Source organism: Genypterus blacodes, unplaced genomic scaffold, assembly GCF_046128005.1.
Source record: "Genypterus blacodes isolate CSIRO-AG114 ecotype Tasmania unplaced genomic scaffold, CSIRO-AGI_Gbla_v1 ptg000058l_1, whole genome shotgun sequence".
NCBI lineage: Eukaryota > Metazoa > Chordata > Actinopteri > Ophidiiformes > Ophidiidae > Genypterus > Genypterus blacodes.
The window spans coordinates 80,908-101,279 of NW_027466870.1; the positions used below are offsets into that span (position 1 = coordinate 80,908).

Sequence of the window (20,372 nt, forward strand, 5' to 3'; positions counted from 1 at the left end):
GAAATCAATTCTGCACATTGTGCGTTTTGTCAACGTAATGTCGGATCAGCACGATTTGGCATTGAGAGGAGGTGTCCATAGTCTCACTTCCACTTGAATGGAGATAAAGTCCGCAATATGTGTTCCTTTAGAACCAACAGCATGCAGTCCAGGACATCGTTCTCAAGACCCAACATAGCGGAGTTGCATGGCGCTTTCCATATGGTTCCTTAATTTTTCGTGTTTCTTCCCCTGTCCTTCTATGTCTGTCGGATATCGACGTCCGGCTTGTTTAATTTGCGGCTGCTTTTTACACTTCCTCCTCCCGAACGGCGTCTGCTGCAGCGATTTGACAGAATTAATCTCACCTTCTATACTTCTTTACTTTGAATGGGTTAAAACAAAGCTTGTTGTCTTCCGGTATTTTGGCGACGTCATTTCTCTGCGTACCTCCTCTTTGGCTACAGTCGCCCGGCTTGACGGCCTTATGTCGGAATACGGGTAGAGCGTCATATTCTAAAAATCAAAACAGTCGGGAAAAAAATGGCGACCGAGCGGTGCATCAGCGAAGCCAGACGCCTGTCCCATCAATGCCCCTTCTCCTTGTCCTCCACGTCTTTAAGGAATCATCCCACTATTTAGCACTCTTTTTTTGAGTAGACACATGTAAAGGATATAGTTTATGTGTGTCTGTAGATTTTATTACATTAACTTCTAGGCACTATGTCGATTGTTATGACATAAAGACGGACGGAATTTATCGACGCACAGTAGGCAGGTCTTACAAAAGATTGATAGGCCGCAAGCGAATGGAAATCTAGACATTGCCCGTATTGTGAAAACTACTGACCAATCACAGCTGAGCATTGTGGTCAAACCTTTCGTGGTAAATATGAACGACAGACAGCGACCGTGGACTCAATTTGTGGTTTGTTTCTCTGTTTGCTGCAACAACAAAAAACGCTAAACTCGCCGGTGGAGCTTACTTTTCTCTACATTTACAGTTTCGATGCCGTTAACGTTAATGGAACAGAGAAGTATTGATTTACACAAGGGCAGAGCAGGTTCTGCTATGTCAGAGTCAGAAATCACACATATGATGAGGTTGTTTATGTGCGTTTCATGATGCTGTCGTCTGTCTCCGTTTGGACGTGGAGAGCTGCGGCCCATTCTTTAAAGAAAAGGTGTGTGGCATTTTAACCTTCATTTGTTTCGACCACATTTATGTTCCTAAAACGACCTTATGTTTCACTGTCATATTGTCAAAGAGACTGGAGACTCTTAATTGTTAGAGGTCCACTAATTTGGGGTATCCATGTGCTAAGGAAGTATGTCATATTTTGCATCAGTGGTTCTCAATTCTGGTTCTGGTTACCTTTGGCACTCCTTACTTTCCATCTGTCCTTTCCAGAAACCAAATCGTTGCTGATTGTATTGAATGTCAGTGGTTTTGGAATTGGATATTCAACAATGGTTACTGTTCAGGTGTTCATATACCTTTTGTCCATGTAGTATAGCTGCATTAGGCAACTGACCTGTACTCATTTCCTTATCTCCAGCAGACTCGCCCCTATTAGAAGACACCTGAGTAACCGGGGTGTGATCCCTGATGGATTGTCGGATGCTGACACCATCTTTGCCCTGTCCTCGGGTCACGGCAGGTGTGGGGTGGCTGTGGTTCGAGTCAGCGGTCCTGCTTCATCTACAGCCCTGAAGCGCATGGCTGGACTTGCACACAAGCTGCCGCTTCCTCGCACTGCCCTGTTACGCAGCATCAAAGACCCCATGTCCAAGGAAGTGCTGGACAGGGGACTTGTCCTCTGGTTTCCAGGTGTGCTGTGCTGGATCCTTTATTCTCTATTCATTTATTTATTTCATTTACCACATGATGTAATATGATTGGACAGAATGCAGGAGATAGTGATAGTACTGTATGGGGTGAATTCTAATTTATTTACTAATCCTTGATTCTTGTCACTTCCTGTATTTTCAGGTCCTCACAGTTTCACAGGAGAGGACAGTGCTGAGTTTCAGATACACGGTGGCTCTGCTGTCATTACTGCTGTTTTACAAGCCTTAGGTGTGTGTGTGTGTGTGTGTGTGTGTGTGTGTGTGTGTGTGTGTGTGTGTGTGTGTGTGTGTGTGTGTGTGTGTGTGTCATTGTCTTCACCTCTTAGCCTGGTCCCTGCATGGCAATCCTGTGACGAACAGTCTACATGCAGTTCTTCAATCTGAATACTAGAGGGCAGTATTGGATAAATCAGGGAACGTCTGTTTCACTGCATCAACATTTGCAGTCAGTGGTTGGGATCGCACCATTAAGGAATAGGTCACATCCAAAAATACTAAAGTAAAGTTATTTCTACACATTAATATCCCTGAGCCCTTTATGTCATAAAGGGCTCAGGGAAGCTTCAGCATGTAAGGAAAAAGGGACAAACCTTTGGAGAGACAATTTCAAGAGAGACCCTCTCTCCTCAGACTGCCTGGTGTGCATTAGGAGTCAGTTGTGGGAAGTATAAATCCAATGATCATCTCAAATTTGTTATGATAATTACAAATTTTAAATCAAAAACTGCACTCAAATGGCAAAATGAAAGGTGTGTAACAGTCGTACCTTGGTGGCGTGTGCAACTTATAGATTATTTTGAGTGAATCGTCAGATCATGACCTCTGTTTGCCAAATGTTTTTGTGCTTACTATTGTCTCCTCCTGACTCGATTTGAAATATGGTTTTGAAAACAATGAAAACGTCATCAGTGTTACCCTGCAGAGTGACCCCAGAGTTACACATTGACCCTACAGTATGTTTGATCTGCCTGTTTGTCTGTGTGTGTGTGTGTGTGTGTGTGACACGTGCCCAACCAGCACATTATACCTATTTGTATGATGTGTGTGTTTGTGTGTGTTTCTCAGGAAGCCTGCCTGGCATGAGGCCTGCTGAAGCCGGAGAGTTCACACGGAGGGCCTTCCAAGCAGGGAAACTGGACTTGACAGAGGTCGGGCAAGGAGAGACTGTAAAAACACACGCACACACGCTAAAAACACACAAACACTAGAAAGCACTCAAAGGGCACAATCTGATATTCAAACAATTGGAAAAACGTTTAATTGGCTACAAAACACTTGCAGGGATTCATGAGCAGATTTATTTCTTTCAATTGACACCGTGAGAAAGGGACAAAGATTCCCGCTCTTGGATTTGTTTTGGCATTTTGCCTATACTTGATTGACGAGTGAACACTGCACGGGAAATACAGGGGAGAGGGTGAGAAATGATGACGTGAAACACGGACCCCTGGGCTGGTTTAACCCAGTGGCACTGTGGTTATGTGGTTTATGCCTAAAACCATTTAGTGAGTAGGACACACACAGTTTTGCGATCCTTTGTCAAACTTGCACGAGTCCCCTTGGAGACAAACTTTACAATCACGCATTTTGCTTGAACACATGATCATTGCAACATCATCACTGAAAACAAATGATTGTAGTGTGTTAGAATTCATTTGGGTTGCAATGCCCCACCGTAGGTGGAGGGTCTCGCAGATCTGATCCATGCTGAGACAGAAGCTCAGAGGAGGCAGGCGCTCAGGCAGATGTCAGGAGAACTGGGACGCCTCTATCAGGACTGGACCCACAAGCTGAAAAGGGTAATTTAATACCGCTGCACCTTATAGACGGTGATTAGTTAATACCATCACAGTGATTAGAATGATGTACATCTCTGTTTCTTTGAGTCCCAGTCACCACATTTAATCTTTTGGTCTTGGCTCAGGTCTCTAGTGTATCAATCAGGAAAATTCCATACCCCCATCTAACAATTAACAATCTACTGTATACTTTAATTGCCATTTTATCTTTGTACTTGAAGTCGAGTTAATTGGGGTGCAGGAGTAAAATGATCCAACAGGCCTTCATAAGCACGAACTTGGGTTCACTTCCCACTAACTGTGGCTTTGTAGTGCGTTTCCAGCGGTAGTGTCCATCTGTCTAGTTCTCCTGCACCAGCATCTCCTACTGGTCAGTTGGGGTGCCTGCATGGAGGAAGTCAACATCTAGTGGGGATAGTTCCGATTACCTCGTTTACTTGATCAAAGAAGTCCTGCTCTTCAGTACCCAGCCACACAGGTCTCCATCTGAATTTGTCCTTGACCTCCTTTGTTTCAGCCTGACCTGGCCGGTGATCTAACAGGTGAACACTATCCGCTGCCCTTAGGGACGCCTCATTAGAAACAATCAGTGTTTGGCACCAAATCCGAGCCTGAGCTCCTGGAAGTCTCCCCGGAGACCACTTTCCATCTCTTCACGCTGAAGACATCACCAGTAGTGTGTTTTAGGTCAGGCTTTCTCTCGGAACCAAACAATGCCTTCTTTTGTATCTGCACGGCTGCCCTTGCACCCAGCTACTGATGGATTAACTTATGGGAATCATAGGCTTCCTGTTTTCATGTTGCACTTAACAAGCCTTGTGTTTGCTTGTAGAGTTTAATACTGAGAATCAAAATGATGTTTTGATTTTATAGTTATGGTGCATATACACGTTTATCTTACGCCCTATCAGCACTGGAACAAACAAAGACACAGGGAAAGGGGGGGAAGGATTACTGGAGAGGCAGCATCTATCTTAATTACTGATCATTAGTGTTGCTAGTACATCAATCTGAATCTGAATTGTAAATAAATTATGTATAATTACAGTAATTTCCAGCAACCTAATAAGCTATATTGATGTGTCCTCCACTTCAATTACTGCATAATATTAAATGACCTTGTACTACCACTACTGCTAATAATAATAAATAGAATGAGAGTTATACTAAATTTAATACTAACCGAGCGGCGTTCAGCTTGTTTTTCACATGTTGGTGTGTTTGAGAGTGCTGGGTCATTGACTGCAGGTGAACTCTCTAACTTGCTGGACTCGAGCCAAATGTTTTGAGAATAAAGAGCTGTGATCTCTCAGTAACTTGGCACCAGAACTTTCATAACGCTCCAGGATTCCTCCCCTGAGAAGTTTAGCTGCGCCGCCAATCTGGGCCCTTTTTTTTAGAAAGGTTCTGAGAATCAATTCAAAGCTGCTTTTAGTTTTGACAGATTTCTTGGAATCCAGTAGATGGGATATACTCTATCTGTACTGTGCGACGGTTCAAACCCCACACTAATGTGACACCCAAACAATGCAGCTTTTTTTGAGTGGGCCGCCCTCTTTCATGAATGGAATGGAGTATGAGCGTCTGACATTTCCTGTTGTTATGCTTCTATAGTACTATTGTGTTTATGTTCCAGTGTCAATCAAGATACTGATCAGTGCTTTGTCCTTTTTAAATGGATCTCAACGACACAAATGGCCACAAAAGCTTTGAATTTACATGAATTGATATTAGTCCTGGGTAGACTTTAGAAGTTCTGCATGTTTTTAGTTTAAATGTATAGATTGTAAGTGCCAGATTATTGTTGGAATACACAAATTATTGTGTACCAGCTCAGAGAAACAGGATTTGATTGGACATTGACATTTCTACATTTCTGCATAACACGTCGGTCACTTTTTCCCTCTCTTGTGTGTTTTGCTGTGTCTCTTAGTGCCTGGCACATGTTGAAGCCTTCATAGACTTCAGTGAGGATGAACTCATTGAGGACGGCGTCTTAGATCAAGGTAGGTACACACTTTGTCCTCTACGCAGGAGAAAAATAGCAAGAAATATATCTCTAGGGCTTTAGGGGGGTGGGAGGGGGGTCTGCAGGCTCTGTGTCTCTCTGAGGACAGAGGGGTCTGGCTGGGTTTCCTGTTTGGATCTTCAGTTGGCCATCGTGCGAGTTTACGGCACTGTAGGGAGACGCGGTCGACATCAAACTGCTCAGAAGACAATTTCCTTTAGGAAGTGTGGCGAGAGGACTGCAGGGATACTGGAGGCATTCGTCTTCCCTTCAAAGCCAACTTGCCATGTTGCTCACAGGAATACTGCTGTCAGCAACACCGTCTCCAAGTCCAACTGTTCTCTCCTTACGCAGGTTTCCCATGCTCAGTGTGTGTGTGTGTGTGTGTGTGTGTGTGTGTGTGTGTGTGTGTGTGTGTGTGTGTGTGTGTGTGTGTGTGTGTGTGTGTGTGTGTGTGTGTGTGTGTGTGTGTGTGTGTGTGTGTGTGTGTGTGTGTGTGCGTGCGTGTTTGCGTGTTTGCATGTGTTTGTGTGTGTGAGAGGGACGTCCCCCCTGAGTCTGTCGCCTGCTGTCTGGCTCTGGCTCAGCTCTTCAGAAGTATCCAATGTTGTGAAGACACAGTAAAGCCTGGGAACGTGTGTTTGTTTTGGTGGCAGGGAATGTTGGTAGCAGATAATAATAGACTGAAGTCCAGAAATAGAAAAGGTGTGAGGAATGTCTTCCCATCGCGACCTCAGAATAACCACTGACATCAACGCAAGATCTTCACAAATTGGCTCTGCTGCTTGAAAGAGTCGAGATATCCGCAAGGAAGATAAAAACTGGATTTTCCCCTTAAGACAAATAACATTTTACTAGTTTCGCCCTTGGACAAAGCATTTGTGAAACGAGACGGGGCCTTGACCCATTTCTCAACCACACGCAGGGTGACAGACACTAGAGGACAGGCATTTGTCCTTCAAAGGACCCAAATTCCTTTTCCAAGGCCACGAACATGTCCTGTTCCCTCCTCCCTCTCTCCCTCTCTCGCCCTCACAGTGGACAGATGGGTGCGCGAGCTGCAAACTGAGATGGAGCGACACCTTAAGGACGAGAGGAGGGGCGAGCGCCTGCGTAGTGGCGTCCAGGTGGTCATCGCCGGGGCCACCAACGCAGGGAAGAGCAGCCTCCTCAACACACTATGTGAGAGTCTAGATAACCAAAGCACACACACATACTATACACACACATAGAGGGAAGTGATTGTGATAGTGAAGATTGTGATTTTAAACAAGAAAAAGTGTATATTATGCATACATTCATTGAAGGTTTTGCATAAAAACTAAAATAATTCAGTAATAATGTTGCAGCATTCATGCGGGTGTCTGTCTAAAGAGACCCTTGTTTGTTTATGAGCTGAGGTTATATTTGTTTGAGGTATTGCATCCTGAAATCATTTAGAATCATTTTATATAAACTATACCGAGTGCTGGTTGGCCGGGGCTCCCCTCAGCTTCCTAACAGAATAATGGGCGTATTTATCAGACTTCAGATAAAATCCTGTTATTGTTTCCTGTTCCTATTAGTCTTTCCCATGGTCCCGACCTCACACCCAGTCAGGCCCGACAAGGATTAATGAGCCGGCTCAGAGATGTCTGCACGGTTCCTCAAGGGCAGAAAAATATAACTTTGTTCATCGGGTTTAAATGTAGAGCGACGCCGAGTATCAGAGGGCTCATATTGTCGAAGAATATTGGCTGATTTCTTTTATCGCTTCTCCCTGTTGGTAGATATGTCAGTCGATAAGCATGATTCATCCAGACTTAATGAAGAGAAAAGGTGCTTGAGAAAATTTACAGCTTGGTGGCTTGTTGGAGGACACACTGAACAAAGTGTCCTAATAGATCAGTTTCTTTATTACATAAACAACACAAAATATTAACCTACGATGTCATTTATTGTTCTATGAAATCTTAAAATCAGATGGTAAAAAAGAAAACATAAATCTACTCCTTTCCACTACAATTTTTTGACATACATATGTCATATGACATACATATTTGTGATTAAATCGACCTTATTCTGCGTTGTTTTGAGGTATTAATAACTAAGTACAAAACGTGCAAGAGTAAAACCATCTTACAGTTTAACCATCAATGCTCCCCATCAAATTTGGGGTTTTGTGCTTTTTTAAATCCAGGCCAGCGCCCCGCAGCCATCGTGTCTCCCATCGCCGGGACCACCAGGGACGTGGTGGAGACGGCGCTGGACGTCGGCGGGTTCCCTGTGCTGCTTAGTGACACGGCCGGGCTCAGAGAAAGCCCCGACCTGGTGGAGAGGGAGGGAGTCCGCCGGGCTCGGGAAAGGTAATCAGTGGAGGTCATAAAAGAAAGTCAAAACTATTAATTTCCTTGCTTTCCTAAACTAGTTAGAGTGTTGTTGTATAGTGTTGTGTTTGGAGCACTTGGCTTCAGGTATGTGGCAGTGGAACATTTGCAGCGCTGCATCAGGGGAGTACTCGCCCGCACACACTACAGCACGGAACAAATTGGCCGGGACACTTGGATGATGTCAATTCAAACAAAGAAAGGAAGAAATAATTCTTTGCTCTTCCCCTGCACACGATGCTGTATTTTTTGCCACGGCTATTGCTCAGAACAAATATAAATATGTGGCATAAACACCCTCAGGAGGTTGCGTAATGAAGAGCCACCATCCCTAGTGGGGTTTATTTACTGCCTAGGTGTGATGTAGACGTATAGAACATTCGCTGACAGCCGCTTCCACTGTTTACATCAGGGAAGAATAGAAATACTTGGAGTCTGGAGCCTATATTATACAAACTCATAATGGACCTGCATGCCTGTTTTGGCATCAGGTCGCTATGATTGAGCACAAATAAATGATCTGTTATCAGAAATCACACAACTTCATACTTATTATGATTTAAGATATTCACTTTGGTCAGTAACTAAACGTCTGTAAAGGGGTTGAAGATTTATGTGACCTAACATCCGTTCAGACGGAAGAGTCACCAGGAGACGTCGGTCTGTCGGATGACTAAAGGACTAAAAGACAGACCATATGTTCTGTATTTTCACAGTGAATTGTTTTCCGAGTTATTTGGGTGACCTGGGAGGAGGGGGGGGTGGGGGGTCTATAGGAAGGACGGGCAGTTCTTGCTCTGTAGGGGACTTTCTGTGTAGGGAGCAGGTCATAGGCTCCTGACCCGGGTCGCGCAGGAAGGACATGGTGAGTACAAGCATCCGCTGCTACGGCTACTGCTGCCTCAGAGAGAGGAGCGGGTACCAGGGGTGACAGAGTCTACGGCCGGGGGGGTTCAGTCTGAGGCCCGGGCGAAAAGATCCACACTCGGCGTTACCAGAGGAATGTTCAAGTAGTTAAATAACAAAAAAAATAAAATGATGACGTCATACAAAACCCGAGCTGCTGCAGTGTCACATTGTTTAGAATTTAGTTTGGGATCTCGGTAACACAACATGGTAGACATAAATGCCTATAGTGGGTTGATGAACACTGTCTATGAAATTCCTTTTGATATACCTGAGCAGCATGTAGTGTGTTTGGCTGATGGTTGTGCATTAACATGGTGCATCAGGTTCCTTTGTGTCCTGTGTTTGTCTGCCACTCAGAACGTTTGTCTCCTCTTTGTACAGGGTGGAGCAGGCAGATCTGACTCTGGTTGTTGTGGACGGTGCTCAGGTCCCTGCTGATGCCGGGGAAGCTGCAGCTTTCCTTGAGGGACACCTCAGCAGTGTTCTGTGCACCCAGGAGCAGCCTCCCACAGGTACCATGCTCACTGTATGAGCTCAGTCAAAGCCTTTTTTCTTCTTTCATGACAGATTTCACTAATTGCTTGTGACTTTTCTTCAGATAGTTGCATCTTGGTCCTGAATAAGACCGACCTGCTGCCTGAGGAGGGGAGGCGGAGGCTGGGCAGGGAGCTGAAACGGGCCGCCGGACTCCCTCCCGTGTGTCTGATCTCCTGCGTCACTAATGAAGGGGTGCAAGACTTCCTCACACTGCTGCACGGCAATATCCAGACTCTGTGAGTTCCACATACGCGATCACAGTCGACCCTTATGTTATTTGGATGTTCATGAAGTAGATTCAGTCTCATTGATTTGTAACGTGGTGTCTAGGTGTGGTGACCCTCTGTGCGGCGCCCCCTCGCTGACCCAGGCCCGCCACAGGGCCCACTTGCAGCAGTGCGTCGCGGCCCTGGCTCAGTACCGGCAGTACCGCAACGTCGATCTGGCTCTGGCGGCAGAGGGCGTCCGCTTGGCCCTCACCAGCTTGGGCCGGATCACCGGACGGGTCGGGGCGGAGGAGATCCTGGACATCATCTTCAAGGACTTCTGCATTGGGAAATAAATGGAAAGCAGTGAAAACATGTTTCGTAATAGCCTGCCTGGAAAAGAAAACTGTGTTCCTCGAGTATCAGAACAGAAAATGGAAAATAAGAAGCCCGGTTTGGCTCCGTGTCAGGCATCGATGCACAGCCAGAGTAGAAAGAGTTCTTGGCTCCGGAATCACTGCGCTCCCAAGACACAGAAGTGTTTGTTTATGGATGATGATTGATTTCTTTTTTTTCTGTTTGAAGCAGGAAATACTTGCATGATGACAGCATGATGACAGCATGATGACAGCATGATGACAGGTGCCTCAGAGGCCCCATGTACTCTGGACAAGTGTTGGGCTGGTCTTGATTCGGAAATAGGTTGTGGCCACAGAAAGACTTTGATAAGGGAATATTAGACTCCTGGGTCACAACTAAACTTGGCCAAGGTGAAGACAAGAAAATGGAAAATTCCTCCACTGTGAGTCTTCGGTGGGTCTCTGGACCCTGGTGGCCATGGTACCACACCTTTTTGCTTATTTCTGGCTGCGGCGAGATGGAATTTTCCAAGGTTTTCTGCCCTTTATATTGTTCGTACCTGCATTACTCTCGTGCACCTGTTGAAACACGAGAGCTGAGCGACGCTTCCTTCCCCCCCTGTTTTCGTATTTATAGCCAAGGTAGATTTCACCAGCTGCACGTCTCCGCAAGGTCGTTGTGTGTTGTTTGGATGTTGACTCCTAATCCAGGACAATGAGGAGTTTAGTTTTTGGGAGCAGTTATTGTTTCTGCCTTTGTGCGTTTCCCAAGCAGTTTATTCTCATGGTGCCGTCTGGTGAATGACTCACCGAGCCGCTGCAGGGTTTGGATGAGAAAGTGTTTGGACATCTTGTGACTGCGTCCAGCCCTATTAATAATAATGTCATAAAGAGCAAGCAATGATTTAATCACAAAGCTGCAAAAGTACCTTTAACCGCATGTACACGACTATAAGCTGTGTTGTTTGTTTTGGGAGCAATTCAAATGCGATTGCAGGAATTCATCTTAGCAAACACATCAAGAAAAGTGACACTGATAGTTTAACTTTAAATTAAAAAGTGTATTTTGCTGTGATGCATTGCCATTTTCCTGTGATCATTTTTAAACTCTGAAAACAATTTTATGACTCCACATAAATCTGTGATAATGAACTTCTACCCAAATGCTGGTTAGTCCACATTGATCATCGGTGCCTCATCACAGCGGCACGTGAATGATGTCATCACATGAAATTTGTGTCTTCCTGTCAGGTACGCTTTTGGTTTTCACACAGATTCATTTGGCTAAGTTGCTTAAGTTGCCGCACAGTAGCAATCATTTTCCCTAAACTGCTTTCATTTCATCTTAAAGGACTGAAACGTGTCGTCTGCACACTGGACTGACGTGGACTCGCTCGGCTGTGTGGGAACGGTTGGTTTTGTGGAGTCGATGCCGTCTGTGCCCTTTGTTCGCCTGTCAATCTGGCCTTTATCAAATATTTATGTTTCCTCGTTGAACTCCTCACCCGTCTTCCCCAGTCGCCTGCTCCTCTCCCAGTCTGTGACGACAGCGGCCCGCCTCTCCACCAGTATAAGTGCCAGTCTCGCTCTCTCTTTGTCGCTCTCTCTTTGTCTCTCTCTCTATCTCTCTGCTACCCGACCTTTCCTCCTTCCGCTCTGCCCTGTCAGCCGTTTCGCCCTCTTTCATCTCCTTTCTGACTAATTACCACACAAACGGGGACTTTCTGCTAAAACTGGGATCTGTGGCTGTTTAAATCATCCTTGTTCGTCTCTGAGTTAAATCCTGTGTCAGATACGTTTGGGTCACTGCTACAGTGGAAATGTGTTGGAGCCCATACAGTAATGGAGAGGGGAGCACTAGACTTGACTGCATACAAGCTTAATTTTCATTTTAGAAATAAATGAAGTAACTGAATAATTTCATTTTTTTCCTATTATCTGTACCTAACCCAGTATTTTTCACTATAGTCAAGACTTTGAATTCAGTGAACACACCCTGTACTGACACACCCTTAACTCATATGAACTCGTGAAAATCCACACATTTGGAAATATTTTCATTCTCCATTTTGGGGGTAAATTTCCATTATTTCACAACTAAACCTTCAAACTTTGTTATTACGTTTTTCACATCATTGGAAGATATACTTATACTTAAACACAAGGCTTTAAGTGAAGGACTAAAGTACTTGCAATGCATCCGTGGTTTGATACTGAGAAACTTTCTTTTTGTACATCTCAGTAAAGACATTTGGATGAAAGAAACCTAAACTTGAAGCCCTGCTGATGTTCGTTCCTCCCCTCATCCTCACTTTCGTAACTCGCACTGTGTTTGTGTTTGGTGACAGTGCGGCTCACGGGTGAGTGATGAGTGGTACTTTTAGCTTATGTCAGTTTCCTGCTTTTGATTTATAGCTGTCCCGAGCTTAAGCTCTGACGTCGCCGGACCCACTGTAGCCAGGTCCACGCATCTTCCTTAAAGCGTGTGAGTGTGTGTGTGTCAGTGAGTATATGCAGGTCTATACATGGGCTCAAAAACACTCCATGTTAAACAAAGGATTTCCTGAGGACAGCAGGCAGACTCACTCACCTGCAGCACTCACATTCATCAGTACAGTGAGCAGCCTGCGACTGCACTCATAGAGATGAATTTGTTCAAAGTTGTGCAGTTTATCTTTAGGTGTCCTTTATGTAATATAGAGGGAATTCTCACGCCCTCCTACTGTACACGAGCACATTTCACCCTTTTTCACCCTGAGCTCCATGTTTAGTATTTAACTTAACTATAGCCATTAAACTGTAATCATAGCGTCTTGACTTACTTTTATCAAACTTAGAATCTTTATATCAAAAGTTAAATTAAGTTGTCATTGTACATAAATATCTTACGTAATTTTTCAGCATCTGATAATAATAGAGCAATTATTCTTTAAGTTTCAGTTTTAAAGCTCAGGTTTTGATTCTTTCAGATTTGGTTTCACAAAATTTTACCACACAACTCAAATGTCAGTTGATAAATTAATTTCAATGTGTGTGTGTGTGTGTATGATGTGTGTATGTCTGATGTGTGCAGACGGGTGGAACATGTCAGGAGGTCAGTGAGTGTCAATGAGACGAGGAACGAAGCGAGGAGCTGCTGTGACCAGGTAGGAACTACAGACACTCATGGTGTTCTTATACAGGTCAAACTGATCATCTCATCTCAGTTCTTTACAATTTTCCACATCAAATTAAATGTAAACAGAACTAATGTTACATGGTCTGACAGTAGAAACTCTATTTAAATTCAGGTTCTGTGAGCGATATTGTAGATTAAGCGCGACAAAAAACTTAAAAGTTCTTTTCCGTGGAAGATGATAAACACCTGACTTCCTGTTTGCGATAAATGACTAGGATGCAACTCATGACAGAAATCGCGAAATATTAATTTCTTATCAAAATGTTTCGGGTTTTTGCGCTGATGTTTTTTTCAATTAAAAAAATTTGTAGGAATTCATGACAACTTTCTCACAAGTACGCAAAAGTGAAAGCCTTGTGGATCACAGGAACTTAAAACACGATGACTCTTTAGCTCATTAATTTGTATTGTATTATTATTTTATGGTATTGTTGCATTTTTTCCAAAAGTCTTGAAAAACATCAGAGAAAAACCCCATAAGCCAAAAACTGTTGAATAGACCTGAATAGACAATTTTATGTTTTTACAATGCAGCTTTTAGGGATGATGTCATGCAAGACATTCAATGTAAAGTGAAGTGAAAAAAACGAGTTCAAGGGGGTTAACAACTGTCTGTGCTGATGTGTTTATGGCCGTGTGTGTGTGTTTGCATGGAAGTTCAGTTCTATTGTTATCTGAACTGTGGCACCGACGCAAACGTGTGCGTGAATCACTCGGAAATGCACATGGAACTATTTTAGGACTCTTTGCCGTGTGAAGTTTAGGTCAGACAGACAAAACTAGACTGAGACTCGCACAGACGTACAGATGAAGCTTTATTCATTTAAATGTGTGTGTGTATGGGAAACATCAACTATCATGCAAAAAAACAAACCACAGTGAGTGACACAATAGAATATACAATAGAATATTTACAACGGTGAAATGAATGTTTTTACATTTTCCTGAGTGTCAAAGAGACCAAAATGTTTCACAGCAAAATGGTTCAAATGAAAAACCATTGAAATACAAACTTCAGTTGTAGTTAGAACTAAATGAGGCATAAGCAACAGTAAATGAGTCGGTAATGTGCTGTCAGACTATATACAGATTGTGTTGGACAAAGTATATATACATAAGTCATCAGAGTCTGAGACTTTGAGTTCCTTCAGGTCCATTTCATCTTCCCTGGAAGACAAAATGGGAATAATTAACCATCAGTGACATCAACGATCAATATACGAGAATCTAAATATTGGAATTAACGGCTAAGATCGTTGCCGTATTAATCTTTTATATTTTAACGAAGTGTAATGTCAGCTTACTGTTGGAGTTCTGACGATGCCGGGGGCTCCAAACCCAGGCCAGCTGGCCACAGACTGCTTGTTCTGCGCCGGGTTGAGCTGCAGGCCAGCGGGTTTAGGGACACCAGGCTGACAAAGACAAACATTAGAACGGTTTAGGCACCATTTAATATCACACACACTCACATAGACACTCCCAGCAGGCCTGTACAGTTTGTTCTGCCTGTGTGTGTGTGTGTGTGTGGACACTGTACTCTAACTTCTACAAACAGAGGGGTTTGCAGTGTGTTGTTTCTGCTTCTGCTTCCCTTTGTTATCTTGCCTGCCCATCCTTCCTGCTGCTGCCCTCAGATTCCTCTTTTCTGCTGAGTCCACACACACACACACACATGCATCGTCTTACTCCAGCACGTTGCATAAAGATGCATATAAGGGGAAGAAGTAACCGGAATATTAAAGATATTTGTATGTTTTTTGAGTGAATGGATGCAGGTTTGAATCCCTCAACTGTCTTAGGAAGCCTGGTTGAAGGGCAGGAAAGGAAAGCGAGACACTGAACCAATAACTGCTCATTTACTTGCAAATCTTTTACTCCATTTGGTGAAAACATTAAGATATAAAAATTTAAAACACAACCTGACCTCAAAGTAATAATTTCTGCACACAGGAACACACATTTTCCTCTTCCCTTTTTATCAAACCTGTAAATTATTAGTATTATTAGGGACTTCAAGATCACTTAAAGCAGGCGATTTGTGTGTGGAAACGGTTAAAAATAAAACTTACTGTGAAGCAATCAAACAAGTCAACAATCTTGTTTTCTCATAATCAGTGTTTGGGCTTCATTGTGTCCATTTTTGATACGTCAAAGACAAATGAACAAAGCTGATATCTGTTCCCTATCCGCTGTGTAAAGTGTGTGTCTTGTCCTTTACCTTACAGTTGGCCTGAGCAGTGAGCGTTTGGATTTTCCCTTTCAGAGTCTGGGCCTCGCTCTCCCTCAGAGCCAAACGATCCACCTGCAGCTGCTTCTCTGCTCTCAGTTGCCTCTGCTCGATGAGTAAAGTCTCCATCTGAACATAACACACACACTTGGTCAGTAATGCACACATACATACACACACTCTGATGTCTATACTGAGGCAAAGGCGGTCAGTTAAAATCTACCTGGTTGTCGTGAGTCTCCTGGGCGAGTTGTAGCGTACTGCTGGCCGCGTTTGCTGCAGAGCTTCCATCGCTTACGCACTTCTTCAGGTCGGTGTTCAGGTGTAAGTTCAGCACCTCCAGACTACTGGAGTGAGACTGGATCAAGGCCACCTGGAAGAAGCATTTTGTCTTGTTAAATGCCTTTTTGTGACAGAAATGATGGCGCGATTTAGAGAGACAGAGAGTTTACTCAACAAAACGTGTTTCCAGGTGGCCCCTTTATGTAACAGCACTTGCTTTTTGTTTACCTTGTCTATTTCTATCTGAATGTTGATTGTTAGAACAATGTCAGTGTTTGTTAATGTTCATGTTCCTCAGCGTCATAGTGGGGAACGTGAGGCGGAGCTGATTTAAGGATGATATTTGTACAGAAAGGCTTCCTAGAGGGCAGAGAACATAAACTGATGATGTCATTCAAAGGTCTCCAACACTTGATTATTACCTAATATTTTACAAAATGTGCAATGGACTTATGCCAGAACATAAAAACTCCTACGGTAAATTTTAAAGTTTTGTTTGGAATTTTGCCTACATGGAAATTCCTGATTACAAACGTGACAAAAAGCTTTCACGCCTGCGGTGAATAAACAGTCCAGAGGCAAAAGCTGAATGATACTTGACCCCAGACTGTCACGACGGGTGTCGCAATAAAATGAAACATTGCTTTAAACGGGTCATGACGTGAGGATATGTGCTACGTACAGAGCTGCTGTGTCAGCAGTCACACGCATGTCACCTCTGCTTTGACCCAGCGTTCACCTCGCAGGTCATCTGTCTCTTTAGCTGGATTTATCACGAACAACACAGAGAATAGACTTCCTCCCCTGAGGAACCAGTTTCCCATCCAATTTGTTCTTTGGAATATTCCATAAACTTTGAAGGAGGGTTGTTGGACAAGAACTCTGACACACTCTGAAACTGAAAACCTAGGAATGTTCACACCTCCGCCAAGGCCCATCAAATCACAATCTGGGTCCAATTACAGATTTCCTTGATTGATTAACCATCATTAACAATAGGACAGCATGGCTTAATTTGTAATTAGACGCAGTTTTTACATTAAATGTGCCAGATTTTTTCATTCAGATTGGTAAATTTCTTTTGAAGAAATTGGAAAAAACTATTAAAAAAATACAGATTAAAGTATCAATCTGTGGATTTGGATGAACAAATTTAAGCAGTTCGAGTTATTTAATTCATCCAGCCTCTCTGGATCAATGCACAGTCCATCCATCTCTCATTTGAAGTCAGGAAATTGAGGGATATCACACACACACACACACACACACACACACACACACACACCCTGTCACACACACCTTGCTGCCCACGTTGTCTAAATACATCTGGAACTTGTTCTCCACATCTCTGGACAGATTGGTGCAGCTGGTTTTGATCTTCTCCATTTGCTCCCTCTGGCTGTCGCAGGTGAGGTGAAAGGTCAGCTGGTGGGGAAACAGGCTGTTGATCCTGGACAGAAAGCCGCGGGTCACCTCCTGGATCCCCTCCAGAGACTGGGCAAAGTCCTCTTTGCACTTCCTGTTTCCGTCATACAGAAATCGATCAATCAAAGCCGTAGCCTCTTCATTATGTTCTTTTACACACGCACACACACAGACAGACAGACGCTCAGTACCTGGTGTAGATGTCGAGCTGCTCCTGCAGGACGGTGTTGTCCCGGCGCAGTGTGATGGCGTCCTGGTGGTGTTTGTTTCTGTCTTTGAGGATGTTGTCTCTCTCGTGGCTCATGTACTGAACGGTCTGGGTGAAGTTTGCTTCGATGAGGTTTATCAGAGCCCTCTGCTGGGCGTTCAGACTCTGCAACGTCTTCATCTCACCTGCTCAGGTGACGAAAACAACAGAAATATAAACGCCAAGATTCATTAAGACAGACATTTTATACGTCTTGTCTTATCTGATCCTGTATTATCATAGCTTGTCTTCACTTGTCTTAGCTCATCTTTGTCTCGTCTTAAACCCTCACATCCTATATTAACCAGAATCACTTTCTTATCCTATACGTTTCAATCTTATTATACCCCATCTTAATTTGTCTTATTTTATGCAGCCTCTCCTGGTCTTATCCAATTGTCTCCTATTTGTCTTATTCTGTCTTATCCTGTCCTGTTTTCTTAATGATGTCGTCTTATACTGTAAGCTTTGAGTAGGATTCATTGTTGCATTAGATTATTCAGATGAATGTAATGATAACAGGTCATTTGTGTGTGATGTCACTCTTTAGTTGTTATTCCTTAGGGGACATACCGCTGGTGACCAGGATAGGAGGCTGTAGAGGAGTGGTGGGACACTGGAACGTCGGCGTGGAGCGTGTGATGGCCAGACGTTTAGCCGTCTCACACATCGCCTGTAAAGGAAGAATAACATAGCATTTACAGGATGATTAACGATATGCGGGTCATATTTATATTCATATAGGGAGGCAGTAGTCGAGTGGGTAGAGCTTCCGCTTAAGAACCGGAGGGTTGCCGGTTCGAGTCCCTGCCGAGGTGTCCCTGAGCAAGGCACCGAACCCTCAATTGCTCCCCCCTCTGCGAAGGGTGGTAATATAATGTAATGTAAGTCGCTTTGGATAAAAGCGTCTGCTAAATGATCGTAATGTAATGTAATGTAATATTTTATCACCGCAGAGAGCCATAGGAAAACTACAACAATACCAAGGGAAATAATCATGCTGTACGATTTACAAAATAAAGACAATGTAAAAGAGCTCGATCTGTTTGAGGCAATAATAACAAATACCTGAAGCAGATATTTAACCATTTTACACATTAACTCAAAAACTCAACTCACTATTTTCTGGCTGAAGCCGTGAGCTGTGTGATTGGCTTCGGTCTTCAGCTTCTCCACCTCTTTCACCAGCGCAGCTTTCTCAGCTGTGCGAGCTCCCAGCTGAGCTCCCAGATCCCCTTTGTCCTTCCTCAGATTGACGTTGTTCTCGCTCAGCTTGTTGAAGTTCAGCTCCAGCTCCTTCACAATAACAATCATAAGAATTATCCTCCCTTGTCATCACCGGTCTACTTTTACAGCTCTAAACAAAGCTTATCCTGTGCAGACCCATCAAAGATCATCAGTTCTAACATGGTATGAACACACACTGACTAACACCTTAAGCAAGATCAAGCAGAAAGAATTCACTGACCTTGACCCTCTTCTCCTCTGCATTCTTCTCTGGTTGTCCATAGACGAGGAAGAGCACCAGGCTGACTATGATCAGGGACTGGATCAGAGAGGAGAAGAAGAAGATGAGCCTCAGGTAGTAGCCGCAGCTTTTCCCTCTGGGCTTGTGCAGAGACTCGCCAGCTTCCAGGCCAAACTTGGCCCGGGAGTAGCTGGAGCTGTACATGGCTGTTGGAGGAGAAATGGTGGCGACGGGTTTGGACGATCTAAGGAGAATTATCGGTTGGCAAAAGTCCACAAGGCGATGACGGCGGTGGTTCTTCTCTGCTGAACAGGTAATGAAGCTTCAAAGTGATCACTGTTCCTCTGTGTTGGGCTGCTCTGCCAGACTGAGTGCAGACAGAACAGAGGCAGAGTGGCATGTATGGAAAGATGTAAACAATGACCCTTATGTGTGTGGAGGGGCCATGTTTATAAATCCTGCTGGAGGCACACTTCCACTCCATCCTGGCCCTGCCCTCCCCTCCTCACCCCTCCCTGTCCTCCCCTCTCCTCCCTCAGTGACGTCTGTCACACTTCAACTTGTGGTTACAGAATGAATCAGTGCGATTCTTACAAGGTAAAATGTTGTAATGTAGGGGGGGAGGAGGGGAGGGGTGGGGGGGTTAACTAGTATAAGTTAAATATTTACCAAGTGAGAGCATGAACCTATTTCAGCCTGCACGTGATGTGAAATAAAACAGGAAAGATCACACTCCAGTGCCAGATGTAAATATAGCTGCTGCAGGTTGTCACAATTCCTGATCACATTCCACTGGCTGTGGATGAACAATGTAAACCATGTATGGAAAAAAAGAAAATATCACCAAAAAAAAAAATTCCGCCACATCCTGTCCCAAGCAAGCACGGAAAGGAGGCATGGCAGCGTAGGAGTGAAAATGAAAACAATAGGGACCTGTCATTCTTCAGGGATGAGGGAATAACAAATCCTCCCGCTGTACAGGCGGCGCTGTACAGGCGCCCCCCCCCCCCCCCCCCTCCACACACACACACACACACACACACACACACACACACACACACACACACAGTTATCTGCAGCCATGACGTGAGGGACGGGGAGCTCTGTCGGGAGGGTGTAAAGGGGAAGGGTCCTCTGAGCCCGGGGTTTTCCTGCTCCCCATTGTCTCCTCGACAACCTGTCCTTACCGGAAAGCCTAATTTATGCAGGCGGCACGTTGGAGTGACAGGACATCAGAGTGACTATCAGGAGCTGGAAAACACATCTGATCGACTTCTGTGCAATAACAGGAAGCTAAATGCATGAAGACGCCGATAAAAACACTTGTTAAGATAAGACACCGCCAGTGAGAGTTAATGTATAGCACTGATGAGCTCATTGATTCCAGGTTGTTTCCACTGGCGTCGGTGTTGGAACGCGTTCAATTAATGGAATAAGGAATTAAATTAATTATAACATAATTGTACGTTTTTATAAACTTAACAATTTTTTTTTAATTCCTTGTTCCTTATAGGACATTTTTAACTGTAGC

At 44.1% G+C, this 20,372-nt stretch overlaps 2 protein-coding genes across 2 annotated transcripts; one reads left to right on the forward strand and one right to left on the reverse strand.

The window, feature by feature from the left end:
- Nucleotides 1-651: 651 nt before the first annotated feature.
- On the forward strand, nt 652-11,065 carry gtpbp3 (GTP binding protein 3, mitochondrial). The gene is made up of 11 exons (XM_076153291.1): nt 652-1,163; nt 1,542-1,810; nt 1,973-2,059; nt 2,896-2,978; nt 3,510-3,629; nt 5,563-5,635; nt 6,676-6,819; nt 7,817-7,982; nt 9,294-9,424; nt 9,511-9,685; nt 9,780-11,065. The coding sequence occupies exons 1-11, from the start codon at nt 1,102-1,104 to the stop codon at nt 10,009-10,011; spliced, it is 1,542 nt and encodes a 513-aa protein (XP_076009406.1). The 5' UTR covers nt 652-1,101; the 3' UTR covers nt 10,012-11,065.
- Nucleotides 11,066-13,990: 2,925 nt separating this feature from the next.
- On the reverse strand, nt 13,991-19,289 carry plvapb (plasmalemma vesicle associated protein b). Its single transcript, XM_076153593.1, has 9 exons — nt 18,842-19,289; nt 18,493-18,669; nt 17,947-18,046; nt 17,318-17,519; nt 17,001-17,220; nt 15,643-15,792; nt 15,411-15,548; nt 14,497-14,604; nt 13,991-14,359 (listed from the first exon to the last, which is right to left on the reverse strand). Exons 1-9 carry the CDS (start codon nt 19,043-19,045, stop codon nt 14,351-14,353), a joined length of 1,308 nt encoding a protein of 435 aa, XP_076009708.1. The 5' UTR covers nt 19,046-19,289; the 3' UTR covers nt 13,991-14,350.
- Nucleotides 19,290-20,372: the final 1,083 nt, after the last annotated feature.